Raw genomic sequence first — 22,671 nt, 5'->3', positions numbered from 1 at the left:
CTTCTCACTTTTGGGTTAGCGGTGATCTCTAAATATGGCAGATGCAATTCCACCATGGTGGGGGACATAATATCCTCTGCCACACAGACGGATGGTGTATTGTCTGCGTAACTCTCCAGTGCACCTAAGCTAAGTTACCACAAAAGAAGTGATTTCATGTAACTTAGAGCCTTCCCTTTTTTTAAATAAAGTGTTTTTTTGTTAAATACCATAAATAGTAAATAAGTAAGTAAGTAAGTAACAGGCACTTGTTAAAGTGCAACGTTCACCTGACAGGAATCTTGGCGAAATAAACCTTTGTCCGGTACTGCCCCAATTTCTATTTCGTAAAGAGCCTGGTTTTCAAACTCTTTCTGAAACTGAAAAGACCAGGGGAGCTGGAGGTGTATTCCACAGTTGAGCGTATCATCTGCTCTATTTTACAAACGATATCCCATATAATCAAATAAAGATCAGCAGATGTCGCAAGTATATATTTTAAAGTATGGGGCTCAACGTAGACACCTGTGGTACCCACTGATCTGTGCTCTTATATTTCTAGGGGAAGGTCAGAAGAGAGATTGCTTGGGATCTGTTTGTCAAGTAGGACTCACATCCATTTGCCGTAGAGTTCCTTCCAGTCCTATTTCCTTCAGTCTGAGGATTAGTTTACAGTGGTTAATCATGTCAAACGCAACAGATGAATCTAATAAAGTCAGAACTTATGTTTGACCTCTATCCACCATCATTCTCAGCTCGTTCAATGCCAGAATAAGACCTGATTCTGTCCTGTCAGTTAGCATGACGCCCATTTGTTCAATTTTCAGAATGTTATGGTTTTCCAAATAACTTACCCGCTTTTGCTAATGTATTTTTCAAATATTTTTATCGAGTAGGGGAGGTGTGAGATTGGGTGGTATTTACCAAGTATATTTCTATCTGCCCTCGATGTATCTAATGCCTTCTTCCAGGCTTGAGGTACTATGCCTGTCCTCAGTGCTTGACTGCAATAACTAATATGCAAAGAAATAATTCATCATCCCTCTCTTTTTACATCTTAGATTGAATGAGGTCCAGTCGGAAACCTGAGGAGTTTGTCAGGGCTAGTGATCCAAATTTCTCCTCGTACAACCCTTCAATTTCTTCTAGTTTAGTGGAGACCTGTTCAATGTGAGACCCTCTGATTCCTTCCTCTTCTATAAGTAGATCTAGACCCCTGGGACCTGTTTTTATCTCTTCTAAAATGGCCTACATTTATTTAAAAAAGGCCTGAACTAGATTATCAGAGAGCCCCTGTGATGGATTTATGGGTTGATTTGTACAAGTGGGGATTGCTAGGGGGCATATTAACAAGGCCAGGTGATAATTATCGCTAAGCGTACTTAGCGCTAGGATAATTATCGCCGGCCAACTCTGATTGTTATCGCGGAGATAGCGTGCTATCAGCAACGCTTATCTCCAAAGCGATAAAATTCATAGCGCAAGGTGCCAATTGTGAGATTATCGCTGGAAATACAGCGATAATCCCACAAGGTTTGGCGATAGCATGCTGATAGGGATAGACATACTTAGCCATGATATTCACCTTTCATAGGATATCATGGCTAAATCAGAAAAATACCAGACATAAAAAAGAAGCGTTAACCGCAGTTAGCACTGCTTTTTTATCGCTAACAGAGTTAGCGATATCCTTGATAATAGGTAAAATGTCGCTTAGCGACATTTCTCCTAGTATTGTACTCTGGAATGCCCCCTTTGCATCTCATTAGAGATGCAAGGGGAAGCGTAGAGTAAAAGGGTGCTTACATGCAAATTTGCGTGTTAGCACACTGTTGCTGATAGGGCGCTAGATTTATCTCTGCTTTTTTGGCTTTTAAAGCCAAAAAAGCAGAGATAAAGCCCTTGGTAATATGCCCCTCAGTTCGGTATCAAATCAAATATTGTCCTTGACTTATTTGTTGCCTCTGTGATTGTCTTCAAATAGTAACTTTCCTTGGCTTTCATGATGTCAGCTTCATATTGTTTGAATGTGTCTTTCAATCACAGCTTATCCTGTTGTAGGTTAACTCTCCTCAAATGCTGTTCTATTTTTTGCATTGTGTTTCTTTTTGCCTTAGTACTTCTGTGAACCAATGGGCTGATGGTTTAACTCATTGTGTCAAGTTTGTTAGTGGTATAATATCATCCTAGTTTTTTTTAACTGACTCCTGTAGGATTTTGTAATTCTCCTCAACTATAACATCTTCCTGATAACAGTTTGAGGTATCAAATAATTTATCTTTCTTATATATCCTTAATGTATGCCTTGCTCTGTAATATAATCATATCAAACAAGAATCAGTTAATCATCTTGCCCTGATCATTGAGACTACAGGTTGTGCTTTCCTGTCTGTATGTTTTGCCATCATTCCAATACTTGCAAACGTTCCCTTAATAGCCAGATATTAAATTCTGTAATCTGGCTATAATTAGAGCAGAGCACATCAATAAAGATTTCATATTGGAATCTTTGGGATCCCAGCCTATTAATGATATATAGGATAGATTAGTTTGCACATTACTTTCTTCATTATCGTTAAGCAATGGTTCCTAAAACTTGATGAAATCTGACATTATGTTGCACAGTACTGTAATGGTATTATGTTATACAGCTTGGGAAATTTGTATTTGCTGAGCTCTCCCTTCTTGGAAACTTCCTAGAGTCAAATATAAACTATGTGGTGTTAAAACAACTGCAGTTTATTGAGATTTGGCAGTGGCATCTCAAAGCATCTTCTAGTTCGAGTACAATTTTAATGGGTGTTAATGGAAACTTACTGGATAAATCAGACTCAGAATTTCTAATTCACACAGTAATTCTCCTTTCTCGAGGAAACATCAGAGTTCCACTCAGAATACCCACTAACTCCACATCAATGGAGTCCATGGGATTCCCTCAAACATTAACTCAGAGAATGAAGCGCTACCAGGAGCATTTCCGAGGTACTAGGTACAATGCCCAATATAGGTCCTTCATTTGGATAATAGTGTAAACAGTCTGGTATACATCAAAGTAAGTGGAAACAATGTAATCAGAGGCCTTCTTGGGCATTGAACAATTCCTGACAAACTGTTCAGTATTAAGTGATGTAAACTTCAGGTCATTTAGGAATATAAGCATTTACCACCTTATGCTTCTCAATTGCAATTGCATATTAATTGCCACAAATAGCCAGTGCCTCCACCACATAAGGCAGATTCTAACAAATAGCTTTATTAAATCAGCAATAGCGGATTAGTCACTAATGAAAATCAATCAATATAACATGCATATTTAAAATGTGAACCAATTATTATGTATTGCCTCAGACTTATAGCTGACATTTAAGACAATGAAACTATGTCAGAGTTGGTAATTTACCATTTTATTTCAGCACAATACACAGAATAAGTGTGATCACTCTATTTCATTTCCTTGGTACACAATCCTTGTAATCAATGTCTCCAAAAGGTGTCTGCTCGTATTTAGGGTCCATATTACACCCAAGACAAAACTTCAATCTTCATATGGAAAAATTAAAGATTGAACCATTTATTACCAGTCACATGTTTTGTACAAATACGTCTTGGTATTGTTTCTTCAAGGATTAGAACTCCTTTTGTTATAAACGTCAACACATTTCAGCCCAAAACAAAAGGGCCTTCTCAAGACTGCACACAAGTATGTGAATCATTACATTTAAAAAATGATTTGCCAATTTGCCACAAACTGCTTTTTTCTTTCTTCCTATATTATACTGGCACTAACCAAGGCACCCTTAGGCTACCGGACTTCTGGTAGGGGGATCTCTCATGTGATTCAATGGTGGATTAGGGGACGGAGGAGTTCCATCGTAAGGACCCTTCTATCCTTGGAGTGTGAAGAAAACTTTTAAACAACATTGAGCATGCTCTGCAGTGGGCCTGCAATCATTTGGCGAGATTACGATTGTGGAGTGCAACACGTGAAAAAGTGATAAATTACAATATTCGTTTCGTTTTAGCCATGAAAATACTCTGTTCCACACTACTGAAAGTATCTCGCCATCTATGATAAATATAGAAAAAACATTATTCTTTGGAGTTCCAATACATATAATGGAATCTATTTTAAGTTTGTCCTAAGCAGAGATTTCGAGTTTGATAAACTACACCTGTTCTTTGCTTATTACATCAGGAGCAACTGTTGTCAATTACACTTATATTATTATTATTCTAAAGAAGATGTTACTATCGCAGTCAAACGTAGAGGTTGCCCTCTATAATTAGATCATGTCTTTGTCTTTTATAAAAATGGACATTGATGTCTCTTTGCAGTGTCTTGGTATTGTAACTTCAGTAGTTTTTTCTTCCCAACCCTACTGATATGCTGCCTTTAAAAATGATATACATTTACATTTATTCACAACAAAGTTATATGCTACTACAGTTGACTGTCTAACACAATTGCAGTCATACATAGAAGTGTGGCTGTGTAGTGCACTTAGTGTGTGAACAAGGTAGTAGGATAGGAGTAAGTATGAAACACCAAGATGCATTGCACATATTGACATCAAATTCCAATGAGGCAGGCTATCTGACTTTAACATCTCTTAAACTCTCTAAGAGACTCAATCTGACCATGTTGACTTTCATAGAACACTTCTGGATTCCCTAATTGCCCATTCGATGGCAGTGCCGGCCACTTCAGATGAAATTTAGGGCCTTATTCTTAGTTTGGCAGTCCTTGGACTGGGGTATCCGCGGTCACAGTTCGAAGCTCGGCGGGCTGACAGATGTATTAGGAGTTGTGCAGATAGCATTTGGGAAGACCGCGGCTGAACCGCAGATGCCGCCAGCACACCAAAGACCGCTAGGGTCACAGTCGGGGAAAGGCAGCTGCCATAGGACAGAACAAGGGAGTTTCACCGCCATCCATGTTACGAGTTGGCTTATCCACAAGCTGACTGCCGCAGTGAGACAGCTAGCTTCAAGTCAGCAGAAACGAAGGATTTGTGATGCGTACTCACCCCATTCAGGTTCTTAGGGTCACAGTTTAACATGGATCCCTTTCTTCAGGTCCCCCTTCACAGCAGCATCTTCACCTCAAGGATTACGACCCTGTTTGTGGTGATATACAGGTGAGTCCTTTTTGTACCATATACCCATTGTCGGAAGTGCCCAACTATGGGCCTGACCCTGGCAATGGATAGGTGGCATTTTTCCACGTTTCCTGCATATGTGTGCATGTGTGCAGTTGAACCGCTTACACAGGCATTAATACATGTGGAAAAATAAGCACCACCTCTGCAAAATCTGTGCACCCACCCCGTGGTCACCACAGTAAACATGTAATACAGCGGTCTATTGACCACTGGCATTCCGGGTTTCCTGGCAGCTGCGGTGTTCGTGCACTCGGACTGCCAAACTTGTACTAAGGCCCTTAATCATAATTTACCATTTAGAGGATTGGTATACAATGGTAAAGGTTAAGGGCCTAATACAGCACGCAATGTGCCTGACCCAATTTTAGAGTTGGCAAACCTGTGACATAAGATGGGTGACATTTCAGAAGAATGCAAATTTGAGACCATTTCTCTTCAAAACAAAGGCATTGTAGTTGAGGCAAAGGGATGGATACTTCAAACAATAATACATTGAAAAGGAGACTAAGAGTTAGTAATGTAGGAAAACAAAAGTCAAGCTTCTCGAAAGCCAATCATTCAAAATTATACACACTACAGGATATAAAAGTAAGAAAGTGACTGGTATAGGTAGTGATATCAGAAATGATGTGCAGAAAAATGTTGTGGGCAAGTGCAGGAGTAATATCTTCCCAATAGCTGTGAAGAAAAGCTCCAAGGTGTCTAGAAACACAAATAATGCCAACAACTAATAATGTCCCTTCAACCTATCTTATGAAAAATACCAAAACAAAGAAGAACACATATTTAGATTAAATGTTTATGGCCACATCTTTTGATCCTTCTATTCTTGGAAATCAAGAAATTATGTAAGTAAGTAATCAATCTACATTAAATTTATGTGTCTTTCTGTCTGCTCATGATTTCAATAATACCACCATTACATTACACCATAACATATACATTAAAAAGTGACTAGTAAACCTCATATTACTCAATGGCTTTTCTTAATTTAATCATAAATTCGACTGATGAGTTTCACTAGAGGGGTTTGGCTTGGCATTGACATGTTCATTTCCCATTAAGTGAATCGTTTAGTCTTGAAAGATTCCAGCTCTATCAAGTGGTATGTCTAAACAGCTCTATGAAAGTGTGTTTATTTAACCCCTCAAGGGAGCAGAAATTGAGATTGAAGATACAAGTAAGAAGAGGCAAGTGGAATAATTTGAAGGACCTGCAACTAATGGGTCAAATACAGGCACAAGAATATTTGATGCCACAATCCATGTAACAGAAGATGCTGGTGATAGCAAGGATTCCTCATGGCTGCGGGCAGCATTGCATTCATATCAATAGCCAACAGTTGCTAGTCAAATAGCTAATCTCTGCTTCCACATGTGTATTACTTGACTTAGCCCTCTCTGAAAGGTCCCCCCTAAACATTTTGCCTTCTCCTTTCCTGGCTTCTGAACACGTCTTTGTTGGCTTTTAGGACTCTGTGCACTTTACAACTACTAACCAGTGCTAAAGTGTTTGTGCTCAATCCTTTTAACATGTTGCAAGTGGCTTACATCGATTTAAAAATTAAATGTACTCAAAATTCCCTAGTATGTGTGGGCAACATGTAGCCATGGCCTGTAAATTAAATGCTACTAGTGGACCTTCTGCACTTATTGTGCCACACACTAAAAGTAGCCTTTTAAAATATATCTCAGGCCTGACATTTTAGTCTATAGTGCATTTTGAACAGCCAATCCTATCTAGCAAAAAGAACCTTTTGCCATGCCTAAACCAAACCTTCCTTTTTAATACATATAAGTCACCCCTAAGGTAGGTTCTAAACAGCCCATAGGGAAAGATGCCTTGTACTTAAAAAGTGAGTTTTACATGTCCTAGTATTGAACAACTCTTAAATTGGTTAGTACTACTGTGAGGCCTATCTCTCTCATAGGATAATACTGGGTTACCATATTACATTTACTAAATGATAACTTTTGAGTGGGAGCAGTTAGAAATGTCCTGCCTGAACTCAAATTAATATCGGATTCTAGATTACAATTTTGAAAATGCTACTTATAGACAGTTGTAATTTTCCTACCTTAAACTATTCGAGGCATTCTAGCTAGCTTCCAGCTGGATGGGTCTGTTAATTCCTCCCTAATCTAGAACGTGTTTTTGGCTCAGACAGTGAACAATAGGACCTGGGTGTAGCTGGAAGACGGCCATCCTGCCAGGATGGGATGGTCAGAGCTGTTCTCTGCTTCAGTTACATTTCAAAGGCTGGAATCCACAACACTCACAAATGAACGTGACACCTCACCCTGAACCCTTTTGGGGTCTGGGCAGGGGAAGATAGAATAAGTAAGGACGTTTTCAGAACCAGATTTAGGGGTTTCCCCCATTTCAAAGCGTGGCACCAGTTATAAATATCAGACCTCCTGAATCACTCATCAGTACACTCCTGGACTTATGGTCATTACAGAAGAAGGACTGCCTTGTCCCGCAGAGGGCTGCCCTGCTACTTGAATCCTGCCTTGTTCTTTGGAGAACTGCCCTGCTGCCTGGGGCCTACCCTACTCTGTGAGAATGGAGACGGGATCTGCTCCCTTCATCCCAGGCTACACTGAGTGACAACAAGGGTCAGTTGGCTAAAAGGACACAACAAGCACCAGAGGCTCCCCTGCAACTTCTAAGTTAACCTGCTGTAACTGGCCCTGCCTGGACCTGCCACTGAACTTCCTGGACATAAAACTGGACCAGCCTGAACCCTGCTGACCTCGGCTGAAGTGGGATCTTGATACCCAATTGGTATCTCTCCTGGTCCTGGGCCCTTGGCTGGCAACTGCTGGGCTCCTCCTATGCAGACCTCAAGTTTTGATTTCTGCACACAGGAATTTGTGAAGGCATTTGTTTGTAGCAAGACTAACCTGGTGCCTGTATCCAGCATGCACTCAATCATGGTCAGTATGAGCTTGTCTGGTCTAGCATAACCAGATACCCCCAGTTAGCTTTCTGCTTCTTGCCTCTATTTTGAATTAAACCTTTAAAATTGGATATCAATGGGTTCTACTGATTGGACCTTTGTTTTTTGGTCTTATTTCATTTATTACATTGTAGGCTGTTTTTCTAAATTAGTGTGGGACACCTTTTGTGTTGTGTATTCACTTTATTACTATTGGTGTGCTGCAGAAATATTTAACAGTGTCTCTAAGCTAGCCGGACTGTTTTTGTGTCAAGCTACACGATTGTTAAGCCCAGGTTAATTTGTGACTTTTGTGGTTGCCCCTCAGAAGGATTGTGGTTGTTGGTAGAGAAGGGGTTCACCCCCTCCCCAACTGATAACCTGATTTCTTACTGTTATCCTCTGGAATATTTCTTTAGGCATGCACAAACTAGAAATGATTTATAATCCTAATTATCTGGAAAGTGTCAAATCACAAAGTTGCAAGACACCACAGTATTTCATGCATAAAGTACATTCAGAACAATGTTAAAAAGGTGCATGTAAAACCCGTGTGATATTTCAGACCTGTGTGTCTCTGCTACTAAAGGTAGTCATAAACAAGAATAATGGTAAAATATGTTACTGTGTATGGTTATTATATATGGCCCATATTTACTTCTCTTCAGCAAAGAACAATAAAGGCATCCTAGAAAAATTGTAGTTCAATATTCATATATATTTGTTGTGCGTGTATAGTTAATTCTTAATTGTTTGTTTTTTCTCAATATGAGAATGATGAATGACAGAGTATGAGGGGATACATCTCTAGTTATCTATGCATCTTCTATCTAGATACTAACTTATTAATTTTGGCATAAAAATTGTGAGAGGCGTACGCATAGAAAGCAATAGTGTTACACAAGTCTATACTATTTCAAGCAGTCAGGTTGGAATTGGACTGTGCTCTGCTAGGCCCCCATAATTCAGGTGCCTTTTCTTATTATGGCCAAAATAAAGGGGACAGAAAGCAAACCTGCTGGCTTTATTGGAAAAAGATTCAAAATTAAGGGCCAGATGTATGATGCGCAAAATAGCGCTTCCCAAATTGCTACTCTTTTGGAACTTGCAATTTGCAAAGCGCTAATATACATGTACAACAGTATTATTACACTGTTTTACGATTCCCAATGGAGCCGCAAATAGAGAGGCTCATGAATATTAATGAGCCTCTCACAATTTGCGACCTCATTGGGAATGGCAGGCCCTCCCAAGTATGGTAGCCTGCTGGGTTCAGCAGACCACCCTGTCTGGGACTGCTTTTAAATAAAGCATTTTTTTTCATTGCTGCCCGTTTTCGTTTAAGGAAAACGGGATGCATTTGAAAAAGAAAAAAATGAAATGTTTTCGTTTCATTTTTAAAGGGCAGGCAGTGGTCCCTAGGACCACTGCCTGCCCCTAAAAATTATTGTCCACTGTGTTTGCAAAGGGGAAGGGGTCCCCTGGGGACCCTTTCCCTTCTGCGACCCTATTAAAATCCTCTTGAAGAGGGTGGTAATTTGCAAATGTTTTGCGACCGCAATTACGGTCACAAAACATTTGTACATTGAATTTCAGATGCAATTAGGTAGGGAACGCCCCTTCCTAATTTCAACTCGCATTATATTAATGAATTGTGACTCTGTATTTAGGAATTGTACATACCAGCACTGATTTTGCTTGTGCAAACAGGTTTGCAAACCTGTTTGGGCATGCAGAATCACATCGTACATCTGGCCCAAAATCCTTGTCTACAACTAAATAAGCTGAGCAGAGAAACTAGGAATAAGTGATTTGCTAAATGATTGGGTGATACCATATTCTTTCCTTAAAGGGATGAACAAGAAATTGATTCTATATTGGGCTCAAACTCATTATAGTGATTAGTTGATAATGAAGAAATCCTATTTATTGCATCTAATAAAATTACAATAATGTAGTTTCCTGACATAGTGTTTTTCGTTTGGTTTGATTGTTTATACTGTTTTGTTGTAATCAGTTACCTCTAATGGACATTGTAAGGCATGGGTATCCGCCTTTTTTGAAGTGGAGGGCCAGGTTACAGCATTTTGTCAGTCAGTGAGCCTCACAATCGTAACCCTCCCAAGGTGAGTTTGAGGAGGGGGGTTCCCTCCAAGATATTTTTTTTAAATAATGAAGCCAAATACTGGATGAATACAAAGTAATATATTTTATTTAGGAGAATTTCTGAATAAACAATTAAATAGGAAACCGAGGTGTTTTATGATAATTTAGTTATGTGTCAGCTTGGGGATATCACTGTGGTATAGACATTTGACAGCCTTTGAGATACATCTAATTCAAGCCAACTCTCAGCTCATAAACCCACTGAGGACCAGACTTCTGCAATACTCTTCAGTTAATGCAGGTGTACTCCTATTGCTTTACATGCAACTTGATGCCACCATCAGTCAATTTCGTAGCAATGTTAATGTGCCTCAGGAACAGTAATGTCAGTAACCTCATGTAACCAAATTGGATGTACGACATTACAACGCATGCTTTTACCATGCATGCTTTTACATCGCGGTTTTTACAACGCATACCATTACAACGCATAGCGCTTTTGGGTGCTGGATAGTGAATAGTTTAATTTACTATTCCAACTCCAGTCCCCGTGGACACTAGGGAAGGTTATTGGATAGTAAATTAACCTATTCCCTATCCTAGAGCGCCCCCCAGCGCAATGCCTTGTAGTGGTATGCGTTGTAAAAGCTGCGATGTAAAAGCATTGCGTGGTAAAAGTTGTGTTGTAAGTGATGTTTCCCAACCAAATCTGATCCAAATGAGATAGATAAGAGGTTCTTAACCTTAACTGCTATGGACCATCACTAAATCATTACTGGAATCTGGAGACCCCTACTGAGTCATTATTGAAAACCAGAGAACCCTAACCTAAGCAATTTCTATGATTTTAATATCAGAACAATATACACAAATACAAAAAATATGTATACACCAAACAAATGCCCAAATATTGGAATATTGAATCTGATTCACAATCAAATTTTGATATTTTTTTTAAATGTTCAGTTTCACTTCTTTATTTGTATATACTTTATTAATCCTACTTTATTCATTTTAACATTATTAATGTTTGTAAAACATCTGGTATCCCATGAAGAGGCACTGCAAAACTCAGGTGTCCCCAGACCACAGGTTAACAACCACTGAGATGGATCAATTGGTTCATGCAGGTATTGGAGAAACCCCATATAACCTGCAGTTCACAAGTTCTGATTTTAGAAATAGTTCAATGGGCTATATGTGTGTTGCAAATATCTGCATGCTGTGTGGCACACCTTTAAATTAGGGGAGTTGAAATTGCATACTTTTTTCACGAACGTTCAGAACACTTTTGGTATATTAGTGGAAATTATGTTCAATGTCATTTGGCAGTATCTCAAGTGGAAACATATGTGAAGCAATACCTTGCTTAAAAAGTCACTAAAAGAATGGCACACTTTTTGTGTGAACTTTCTTCTGTGATTTAAATTAGGGTAAACCAATAATTGCAAAATTTCAGGAAATTTCACAGGGAATGAAATTTGCACATTATGCAAGTTTTATCATCACAGTTAACATTTTGCCCAGGCCTTATTTGAATCCACGCAGGGCTTAATTCTTTGCTTGTTGATTAAATGAGTGCATTGAGTTGAGCAGTACAATTATTAAATGCCCGAGAAAACAGCATTTTGAATCAAATCCACGCCGCTGTCTGTCATGTCTTCGAAATCCACAGTTCTGGCATAACAGAGTTCGTTTTTATAAATGCACTGTTACCAACCTGCCTTCTAAACACTTGCCAAGATTTTCCTTTAACCAAAGCAAGGAATATAGTAAAGAAAAGCTGCATACAGGAGGGAGAAAGTGTGTGAGGGGCTGCTTCATCTCTCGGCTTAGGTGTGAATCTATGTATAGGTGGCTAATATGATAGGCATTCCTACACCTACTTAATGTATAATTATTAAGTAGACTGGGAGGATGTAATAGAGTAGGCATGTGTGAATGGCCTTCTGACAGTCAATCAGGATACAGTTAACAAGCAAGCCTTGAGGGTAAATTTTTTTTATTTGTAATCTGTTTAGTGAGCAGTTGCTCAGTGTACAGCAAATACAATTTATGGATCATTTGCACAATGTGCATCGTAAATAAGCAAGTCACAGTACAATAACAATAAGTATAAGTATGAAGTGGAAAGTCTCAGGTTTCTCTCGGGCCGCTCTTTTCAAGTCTGGGATGGCTGCTCCCGGTCTGACTCTCTTCCTCTGATAAATGGGGTTCCCCAGGGCTCTTCATTGAGCCCTACCCTTTTTAATGCCTATATGGCCCCTCTGGAAGATGTAGTTGCCCCCTTTGAATTTAAGATCGTGAGCTACGCGGACGACACACAATTGGTCGTCTCACTGTCACACTTAGACCAGCGCCCAGACAGTCTTTTGCACTGCCTCCAGAAGATCCATCACTGGATGTGCGAATCTTCGCTCAAGCTCAATGGGTCTAAAACAGAGGTCATGCTGATGGGCAAGAAATGGACAACTATTTCACCATCTGTTTGGCCCGACTCCTTGGGTGAGGTGCCCACCCCCAAGAAAGAACTTAAGAGCCTGGGGGTCTGGCTTGAACCAGACCTAACCATGAAAACCCAGGCTACAAAAACAGCTGGTACTTGCTTTTGTCTTATGCGGTCCGTCCGCAAGATTCTTCCCCTACTCCCCCCTTCCAGGAAATTACTGATTCAAGGACTAGTTCTTGCCCGACTGGATTACAGTAATGCTGTCTATTTGGGTGCCCCTGAATCCACCCTGGGTAAGCTGCAACGAACCCAAAATGCAGCTGCTCGGATGTTGCGTGGTCTCCCCTCCAGATCTTCCGCAAGATCTGCCCTCAAAGCACTCCATTGGTTACCAGTTCGAGAGAGGATCGAGTTCAAGGCTATGTGCATTGCCCACAGGCTCCTAAATGGACAAGGCCCCTCCATCCTGGAAGAAATGGTTACCCCCTACAAGGCCCTGAGGTCCCTACGTTCGGACAACGAACGACTGGCGAATGTCCCCAAGTTTAGGAGGGCACGTACCGGAGGCCGTCGTTTCTCTGTAAAGGCAGCCTCTCGCTGGAATCTGCTTCCCCGCAGCCTGCGACTGGAACCCTGCTACCTTCGCTTTCGCAAACAACTTAAAACGCTGCTTTTCCCCAAGTAAAGAGTTTCGCTCCTCCCTTCCCCCCTCTTAGCCAATTCACAGCTTTATAGCGCGGGGATGCCCTCGGGTCACCAGGCGCTCTATAAATCCTTAAATAAATAAATAATAAATAATACAGGCGTAAACATCTAATTTGGGTGAAATTGAATCAATGACCCAGGACCGACCCCCAAAGAGTCACTCATCTTCGTTCTACTCATCGTCCTCTATAGTTACACCAATTAATGCCATTTCCTAGGACATCCCCGACTCTGCTATACCACATGTTCTGCTCATTGGCAACCATCCAGATCGGTTTCCATTCTGCATTAATTGGGGGGTGCCTGTGTGGCACATTGTTTCTCACATACCATATGTTGGGCAGGCCAATTTTAGGGTCAGGCATATGTTACTAATATATCAGAGGTGGTATAGGTTCTGCCAATCCTGAAGCTGAGTCTCTCAAGCATATTGTTTTGAAATGTAGTTATCATACATGACCGAGCTTTTATTATTGGACTGTATAGGAGAACTGATTAATAATAGTAAAGCTAATATGCATATTTATTTTCAAGGAATCATAAAATAGAGAATTGATCTGCCTTTTTACGCTCTGGATTTCTTAAACCTTTAAAACATTGAGATTTATGATACCTGTTTAAAAGTTTTTGGAAACCAATTAAACTATTTTTTAGAGTATAAAGGTGTATTATTTCAGTTGACAAAATAGAAACATTTTGTTAAAACTGGTGACAATTGTGACTGGGATGTATTGCAGAAACCATTGCACTAGACCTGTGCCCAGCTTATTAACCCCCTGTATTTAGAGGTTTTAATTGTCGGAATGACTTGTTTTGTTGAGTACTTTACTACAAATTATCATTTTGCTTCAGCCCTTGCAGTTTGAAAGTCTTTGACAAACTTCAGAGTCTGCTGTTCGATTGCTTGAGAATAATTAAAAACTTTGATTCCATGATAACTAACCTTGTTCAGAGTTATGTTTTCATGATATCATGAAATCTTTTCTTTTAAGTATCCAAATTCATAATGTTTCATTTCCTTTATGAGATCCCCTACAAAAATATATTTACCAGTAAAATAGTGTATTGTCCTCAGTTCTGTTTTAATGATTTGTCCAATTCTCAAAATGGCTTGAAACACTATAACATTTCAAGGATTTAAGTATTTGTGATCTAATTGTTCAATAGAGCTTACTTATTTTCAAAAATCTTTGATGTTTTTCATTTAAGAATATAGACATGTTTTCTGTTCTCCATATTTTCTTGAGGCATGCCTTCACTTATTCACGAATTTCTGCAGTGCCATTTCTATGTTCATCTTTACAGAGGTCAATTCACAAAAGCATGTAAAAGTACGTAAAAGAGTACTCCTGCAGTGGTCTTGTATTTACACATACATGCATCTGTGAATCGACATCAAAAACATACAAAATGAGAATTCAATTTGGAGGTTTGTGTCACATTGATTTAGTACAAATATAAAGGACTGTGCCTTATTTCTACTTTCACTAATAGAGAGGTAGGCATATCAGAGATCATTAGCAAAGGCATGGAAGAGTAATTGAAAGAATACTCCTTTAGTACTACTTTGCACATTATTCATAAATTATTTTGTGTCATTTTTCCCTGTATTATGGTTTTAGAGCAGTGATTCTTACCCTGTGGTCAGGGGACACCCGGGGGTCCACAAAGCCGTAACTGCTTAGAAAAAAAAAACTTAACAGATTAAAAAAGTATGTATAAATCAAGAAGCAAAATGCTAAATTGGATATTTTAGACGTTCTGTAAATGTCTAGTAATTTGAAGTTGTAGGCTAAAAATTAAGTTAGTATCCTCAGATTTATTCATGTGAGCAGCCCAAGTGTATCAAACTAAATTTATGGATGATGAGTGGCTTCAACTGAATTTAGGAAAACTCTAATCTTTCTATTGAAATTAAGATTTAGTTTTTTTATATTTGTTTGTGAATTAAATACAATATTTCAGAATTGGTGTATTTGTTTAAAGGGTACCGGTGTCTATATTGTTTCTTTAGTTTATGCAAATCATCAAAAATGCTTAACACGTGGTCCACCATTTCGGTAATGTCTCAGTGGGGGTCTCTGGATTCCAATAATGATTCAGTGGCTGCTCCGGGTCATAGTAGTGATTAAGTGGGGTCCACAGAAGTAAAGAACCACTGCTTTTGAGCATATGTTGTTTTGTGAATTCACATAATAAAAGTACTTGGTGACCTAGGGTTTGGTCCTTTATTACATTTATTGTGGCTCCAGTAATAAACATATCTAGAAAGTTTACACGTAAAATGTGTCTATAATGAACCACGGTACAGTTGCACATCTTAAATACCCAAAGGTTCTTTCTGGAATATTGATCCGCCCTTGTTCCTGTCAAACTAGGGAGTTCAACAAGAGCATATCAATCTATTGAGAAATAGGTCTTAGTCTTTAATCATAACACTGTAGAGAAAGGCTATTTTCTGAAAAGCTCTTGCCCCAAAAATAAAGGCATCGGTATTTTATAATTAATATTTTTCTTCAGATACATGTTTGATCTTCAGTATGATCGAATAAAATTCACAAACTGTGACTGGAGAAAGTTTACAAAAAATTAAACTCTCAAGGAGGTCTTTACAATTCCATAATTTTATTCGAATTCATATATGGGTAGTACCATTCCTGATCCACAATCCTTTCAAAAAACAAAATTTGTTTTTACCAATGTTTATAAACTAGACATTTTTGACAAACATATTTTATGAGAGAAGTCGATTGGTGCTACGAGAATCTCATCTCACTGATCAATAAAAGCCATGTAGAGATGAGGATTATTTACCTTCTCTTCAAGCTTCATACACATATAACCAAACAAGAATAACCCTGCACATAGGCAGCCAATTGAGAGTGCCCTGTTTATTAAAGGTTCAATCGCTCAATGACAATGTAGTGGTCTGCCAAGTACTGGTCAAGTCCCATGTTAACAATTTTTGGGGTTTTAAGAAAAGGAAAGCAAATTTTTATGAGAGCATATGATACTGTTCAAGACATGCCTCAGGTACCAGAACACGTCAAAAACAGATGCTTTAAAAATTATAGGGATTCATATTTGTTAAGCAGAGACAGCCCAGGCCAGAACATTGTACCAATGAAAGGAGTTTTCCAGCAGCTATGCTGTGGGAGATTTATTATAATCGTTAACCCTTGATAGCATGATCTGTTTAGATGTCACCATTTCTAGTGTCCGATATTTTAAAGAGTCAACATCAATCATTTTATTTTTTTTCCTGGGGGAACCAGCATGAATTAATAAAACCCATCACAGTGCAACACGCATATTCCTGATCTATCTGGAGTGATTGCATTTAAAAATCTTTAAAAAAGAAAATTACATTGTTTGGAAAAGTCATTCTTCAATCCAGATTGCTTGATAACTTAATCGTATTATTTGTTTTAGTCTTTTCAGTCTGGTTAACATGACATAGGCAGGAGAAGGTCCTACAGAACCACAAAACGTATGCATGCCTGTGTTAAATTAATTGAAAGGGGAATAAAAGAGCTATCTATTATATTACGAAACATCTCAAAACCCAAACAGACATAATCACACAAAGCAACATTCTAAAAGTCCTATTGTTGGTGATTGATAGAGTTGCAGGGCTGGGGAAGAGATTTTTTTCTTTACACAGGATAGTTCCTAGTATTTGAATATGCCGAGAGGCAACTGTTTTGTTTGTAAGAGTTGACACAACTAACTGAGATCAATTTTTCTTTTATCTGCAGACGCATCTGAAAGGAAAATGAAACCTGCCATTTATTTGTGTTTGATGTTCAGTGTCCTTCACGGCGTGATACACTGTGATCATCATCAGGACCACAATGATAAAGATGACCACCATCATAAACCTCACGAAGGACATGATCACATTAAACATGAACAATCAGGAAAGGAACGCATGGCCTGCCACAAAATAGCAGCCAGAAATTCAGAATTTGCATTCGATCTCTACAAGCAGATCAGTGAGAGCAGTAGCTCTGATAATGTCTTTTTTTCACCGGTGTCTATCTCCACTGCCTTGGGCATGCTGTCTCTTGGGGCCAAGTCTTTGACTTTCGATCAGATCATTGCCGGTTTGAGATTTAATCTCACTGAGACCTCAGAGGAAGAAATACATGCAGGCTTCCACCATCTCCTCCAAGAGTTGAACACTCCCAACAGTGAACTGCTGCTGAACACGGGCAATGCCCTCTTTATAGACAATAATCTAAAAGTATTGCCAAAGTTTACAGAGGACGTCAAAAAATATTATGACTCAGAAGCATTCTCTTCGGATTTCAGCAAAAATGAAGAAGCAAAGAAGCAGATTAATGATTATGTTGAGACACACACAAATGGAAAAATTGTGGATTTGCTTTCGACTCTTGACCAAAGAACACAAATGGTTCTCGTAAATTATATTTTCTTTAAAGGTAACATATAAGTATTTCTTTGTTATGTCAGTAGACACAATGTAACTACTGTTTTCATTATGCACACAAAGTCCTAGAAACATGCATTTCTATCACTGGTGTTTCATAGTTCTACCAGGGACGGACTGGCTACCGGGTGTTTTGGCGTGCTGCCAAGCTGGGGGCTGATGTCACTGCGGTGGGGGCTAAGTTCGTTGATGGAGACCTGCGTGTGCTTCGAAATAAACAAAGCAAAACGGATTTCATTCAGCGCACGCAGGTCCCCATCAACGAAATCAGCCCCCAGGTCTGCAGCATACCAAAATGCCCAGTAGCCAGTCTAGCCCTGAGTTCTACAAAGTGTTAAGCTTAATGGCACATATAATAAGTATAGAAGAAAGGAGCCATGTGGCATTTAGACACAAGCAAGTGAACGACCAGTCCACCAGATCAAAGGAGGTCCTGACCCCCACTCTGGAGGAGCCATATTTTGAGATCAGCCTGCCTGGAAGGGATCGAACTGCCTTTGTTGCATCCAGTGGTGCTGTGGATGAACAGAATATTGAGCATTAGTCCATACAAATGTCATGTCTGATCTGACCTGCAGCGGTCAATGGTCAGGGTCATTGACTAATTTTTCTACCCAGGCCCACTGTGCCTCATATGTTGGTCTTAGAGAGGGACAATTAGTGATGGTAAGGGAGAAACCGCCATCACTATAACTTAGCAATTCACTGGCATTTGGACCATCAGATCAAGGGTTTCTGATGGGAGTCATATATGGTTTTCTTGTTGGAAACCCAACAGTTACCTTATCGCTGAATGTGGCCTGAAAAATGCAAAGTTTTTGATTTGCAATGTTTTATAGTGTCAAATTGCATGAATTATAATTAACTTAAATAATTATACATGTAAAAACTGTTTCCACCAAACTGTGGTTGCAGGGATTGGCAAAAAATCCAAACCTGAATGGATGCACTAAACCATGGTACAGCAAAGTGGATTCATGAAAAAAAAGAAGTTGAAAGAAATTAGGATAGGGAGGAGTCAAGGGGAGGGTGTAATAGCAGTAGAGAAGCCCTCCCGAAAACAATGTGGAAAATATTCAATAAAAGAAAGAAATGGACACCAATGCCCAAAAGATACAAATTTCAATGTATGAATATTGGATCTGATTCAGTCTATTTAGTTTTCCATAAATGCAAGGAACTCCTACACATGCATGAAATGTGAACATCTAACTGGCAGATGCATCAAAGTAAATACCGGGAGCAAATGGGCAGATTCTCAGAATGTGCCCCTTTGCTCCCGGTATTTTTGCATTTGGGATATATCATCCCAAATGCAAAAATCGCAATTTAAGGAATCTCTAAATTGAAATTCCTTAAATTGCGATTGCATTTAAGGAATCCCAAATTGAGATTCCTTAAATGCAATGCATGAAAGTAAAAAAAATAGCGAATTCGCTAATAGGGGGAGCAAATTACCATGAAGTTGGACTTCATGGTAATTTGCTAAAACTTTGAAAAAAGCACTTTTGTGCAATTTTCAAAGTTTCATGTTGCGCACACACATGCCCTTAGGGCATGTGTGTGTGCAACATATGTACATAGATCAATTTCCGGGGTTCAAAAGGGTGTCATTTTGACACCCTAGCACCCTTGAAATTGCATGAGCAATTTGCGAGTACCTACAGGTACTCGCAAATTGCTCATGCAATCTCCAATACATTCCTATGGGCCTGTAGGCCCATAGGAATGAATGGGACAGCATTCCTTAATTGCGACTAGCAATTTGCGAGTAGCAATTAAGGAATGTTAAGGAATCGCTATTTTAATAGCGATTCCTATATGCATAGGCTTTTGCTATTCCTAAATAGCGATTCCTTAAAAATCGCTATTTAGGAATAGCAAAAGGCTACGTTGATGCATCTGCAAGTAAGTGATTAAAAATCAGACAACTGCTTCCTTACAAGCATGGACATCCATGCAAACTCATGCTCACATGGCATCTGCTTGTTCAAATACTGGTTGAGGTTTTTTATCTCAGAGAATCCATGCATTTTGCATGAATTTTTTTTGAGTTCATGCTTTCATAATTTAGGGACACATAGAAACTGCATGTTTAAAAATGTACACTACTTATTTATATTTTTTAAGAATTGAGCCTATGTATGTCAGTAGTTTTTAATTTTTCTATTTGATACGTTGACGTCAGTGCACAACACATCAACATGTGTTGTCTATTTTTCACCGTATTAGATGTTCCCTCTTCTGGAATTTTTTAATATCTAATTGACCTCAAAACCAGCTATAACATTCCCCATTTATTAGGATACGTTGCTCTGTTCAATGGCCTGCTTTCAGAAAAGTATTATGTATGAAAAATATTTTACCTATCTAAAACCGTCTTGCAGGCCTTTTAAAAATGTAGTGGGAAATTCCATAACTGTAAAGATTTGAATTCATAAAAGCATACTAGAGACCAATCAAGTACAAATATTTTTTAACCTATGATTGGTACAACTGGTAGTGGACAGGCTTAAAACATTCAAGATGGAATCTCACAATCTTAAGTAATCTCTGGCTCTCCAAGGTACGCCCTAATTTACACCATTAGGTCCATTGTATGTCCCCAAATAGCTAACATTTTCAGTTACTGGCATACTATGGCAGGTCCATACTCATATACTGTGGTGCCACCATATTATGCCAGGTGTATCCTAATATGCTCAGAGGCATCAATCGCATGCTTAGGTACAGTGTCATATGGACAGTTACAGCCTCATATTTCTTGACAGACTCATAAGGCAGGGGTCAATATCATATGACAAGTACACTCATCAATGTCCGGCGAAGAATAGCCTCAAATAGCTAAGCATCATAATCCTATTTCCAGGTTCAGCGTCATATGCTGAAAATTAGACCTGGCGTACTTGGTGTGGTTTTCCCCTAACTCTTTGCCTTCAGACCTCCTATTTTTACTGACATTATTTTTACTGATCTTTGGAATCTGTGGACTTTACCCCTGCTAACCAGCATTGAAGTGCTTGTGCTCTTTCCGTAAAGCACGGAAACATTGGCTAATACCCAATTGGCATGTTTAATTTACTTTTGAGTCCCTAGTAAACAGCACTACATGTGCCCAGGGACTGTAAACTAAATACTACTGGCGGGCCTGCAGCACTGATTGTGCCAACCACTTAAATAGCACTTTAGACATGCCTCAGGTCTAGCATTGCAGAATCTGTGTGTTCATTTTTAAACTGCCATGTCGACCCAGAAAAATAAACCTTCTACCAGGCTCAAACCTTCCTTTTCTATTAAATATGTCATCCCTTGGGTAGGTCCTAGACAGCCCAGGGAACAGGGTACAATGTATTTAAAAAGTTGGACATGCAATTTTAAGATTTACATGTGCTAGTATTGAAAAACCCTTAATTTGTTTTTCAGTACTGCCAGGCCTACCTCTCTGTAATGATGAGGTCCGGAGTCCAAATGAAAGTTTAGGTACAATTTATTGTAGTTGAAGCACCAACACAGGAGAGTGGAGACAAGACCTTCCTTGCTCCTGTCTTCTCAGCAACTGTCTTGAGATTCCAGTAGAAATAATCTGGAGCACTCAAGTCAGCACGCTGAAGAACTATTTACAAATGTAGCATATGTAAATAATAGCTAAAAGGTTACATTACATGTAATTAAAATGTACCTAACACAACACTCTCCCATAGGATAACATTGGAGTTCTTGTAAGTGTAATTTCCAAATGAAACCAGGTAACCATTTCATTTGGTGTCTCTGGACTCACAATTTAAAATCATATCTTATGATGAACATGGATTTTAAATTGTAATTCTGAAAATACCACTTTGATAAAGTTGCCATTTTCTTACCTAAAACAATGTGGTGCTGCAACCTGTCTCCGAGTCACATGAATGGGTGTAGTTGGCAGTTTGGGTTTGTGTATTCCTCCTAGACAGCCACACACAATTGGGAGATTAGGTGTGAACTGGATAGGCCATAACTGGCAGGATGGGAGGCAGGAGCTGGGCCCATCCTTCATAATACTTGAATAGGCTGTGTCTTATCTCCACACAAAGGGGTGCACGCCCCTGTAGTGAGTCAGGAGCAAGGGCCAGGAAGGCAGGGCATCTGCGTACTTCAAAGGCAGGACTCTGGAACCTACTCCCCACTTTAAAGGTACACCTGTGGATAAAAACAAACAGACATCAATTCTTCAATATACATCTGGACCTGTGGATACTCTACCAGTAAGAACTGCTGTGCTGCTGAAAGAACTGACACTCTGCTGGACTGCTGCTCTTTAGGAACTCACTACCTTGCTGTGCTGGTCTTCTTTCCTCTTGCCTGGAGAGGAGAAACTGGACCTGCAACTTCATCTTGAACCCAGGATATCAGAGTGACTTCAAGGGCTAGTCTGCTGGCCTTCTGATGTGAGCCTCAGGGACATAAAAGGCTCCTGCACTAGCCTTTGGACCCAGCTGTATTGAGGTCTTGACCACCGAAGTAGTGCCTCTCAGGTCCTGGACCCTGTGGTGGCTCAAGGGTGCTGAAATCAAGCTTTTTATCGCTTCTTGACTGCAGACAGGCCCATTTACACTCAGACCTCACCGTTTGCACCGCAAATCAGCCTGAAGCTCTGTCAGCTTGACTCTTCACACCCCGGGTAATGACCACTTCTGAGGACCGACACTGCAAAGCTCCAGCAATACCCGCATGAGGCGCTGGCCGTCTCCTTGCCCTATGCCGACAGCCTCCTGCAGCACTCTCCCTGCTCCTCACGGTCCTCTACAATGCAAATGGGGATCCAGGCACGAGGTTGAGAAGGTAAAACTTGAGCAGCCTAACCTGGTGACTCTATCTGACCCGTACTCCCTTGCGGTCA

The 22,671-nt window shown here is 39.6% G+C and overlaps 1 protein-coding gene across 1 annotated transcript in view; it reads left to right on the top strand.

Moving 5' to 3' along the window:
* The window catches only part of LOC144781325 (alpha-1-antitrypsin-like), a 150,885-nt gene that overhangs the window by 47,270 nt on the left and 80,944 nt on the right, over window positions 1-22,671 (top strand). The window contains exon 2 of the mRNA XM_078660102.1: window positions 17,101-17,787. Within this exon, the coding sequence (XP_078516228.1) occupies window positions 17,118-17,787 (670 nt within the window). The 5' untranslated portion in view covers window positions 17,101-17,117. The remainder of the gene's footprint in view (window positions 1-17,100; window positions 17,788-22,671) is intronic.

This window comes from Lissotriton helveticus, chromosome 9 (genome assembly GCF_964261635.1).
Source record: "Lissotriton helveticus chromosome 9, aLisHel1.1, whole genome shotgun sequence".
NCBI classification, from domain to species: Eukaryota; Metazoa; Chordata; class Amphibia; order Caudata; family Salamandridae; genus Lissotriton; species Lissotriton helveticus.
This window is presented reverse-complemented; position numbering and strand designations above follow the sequence as displayed.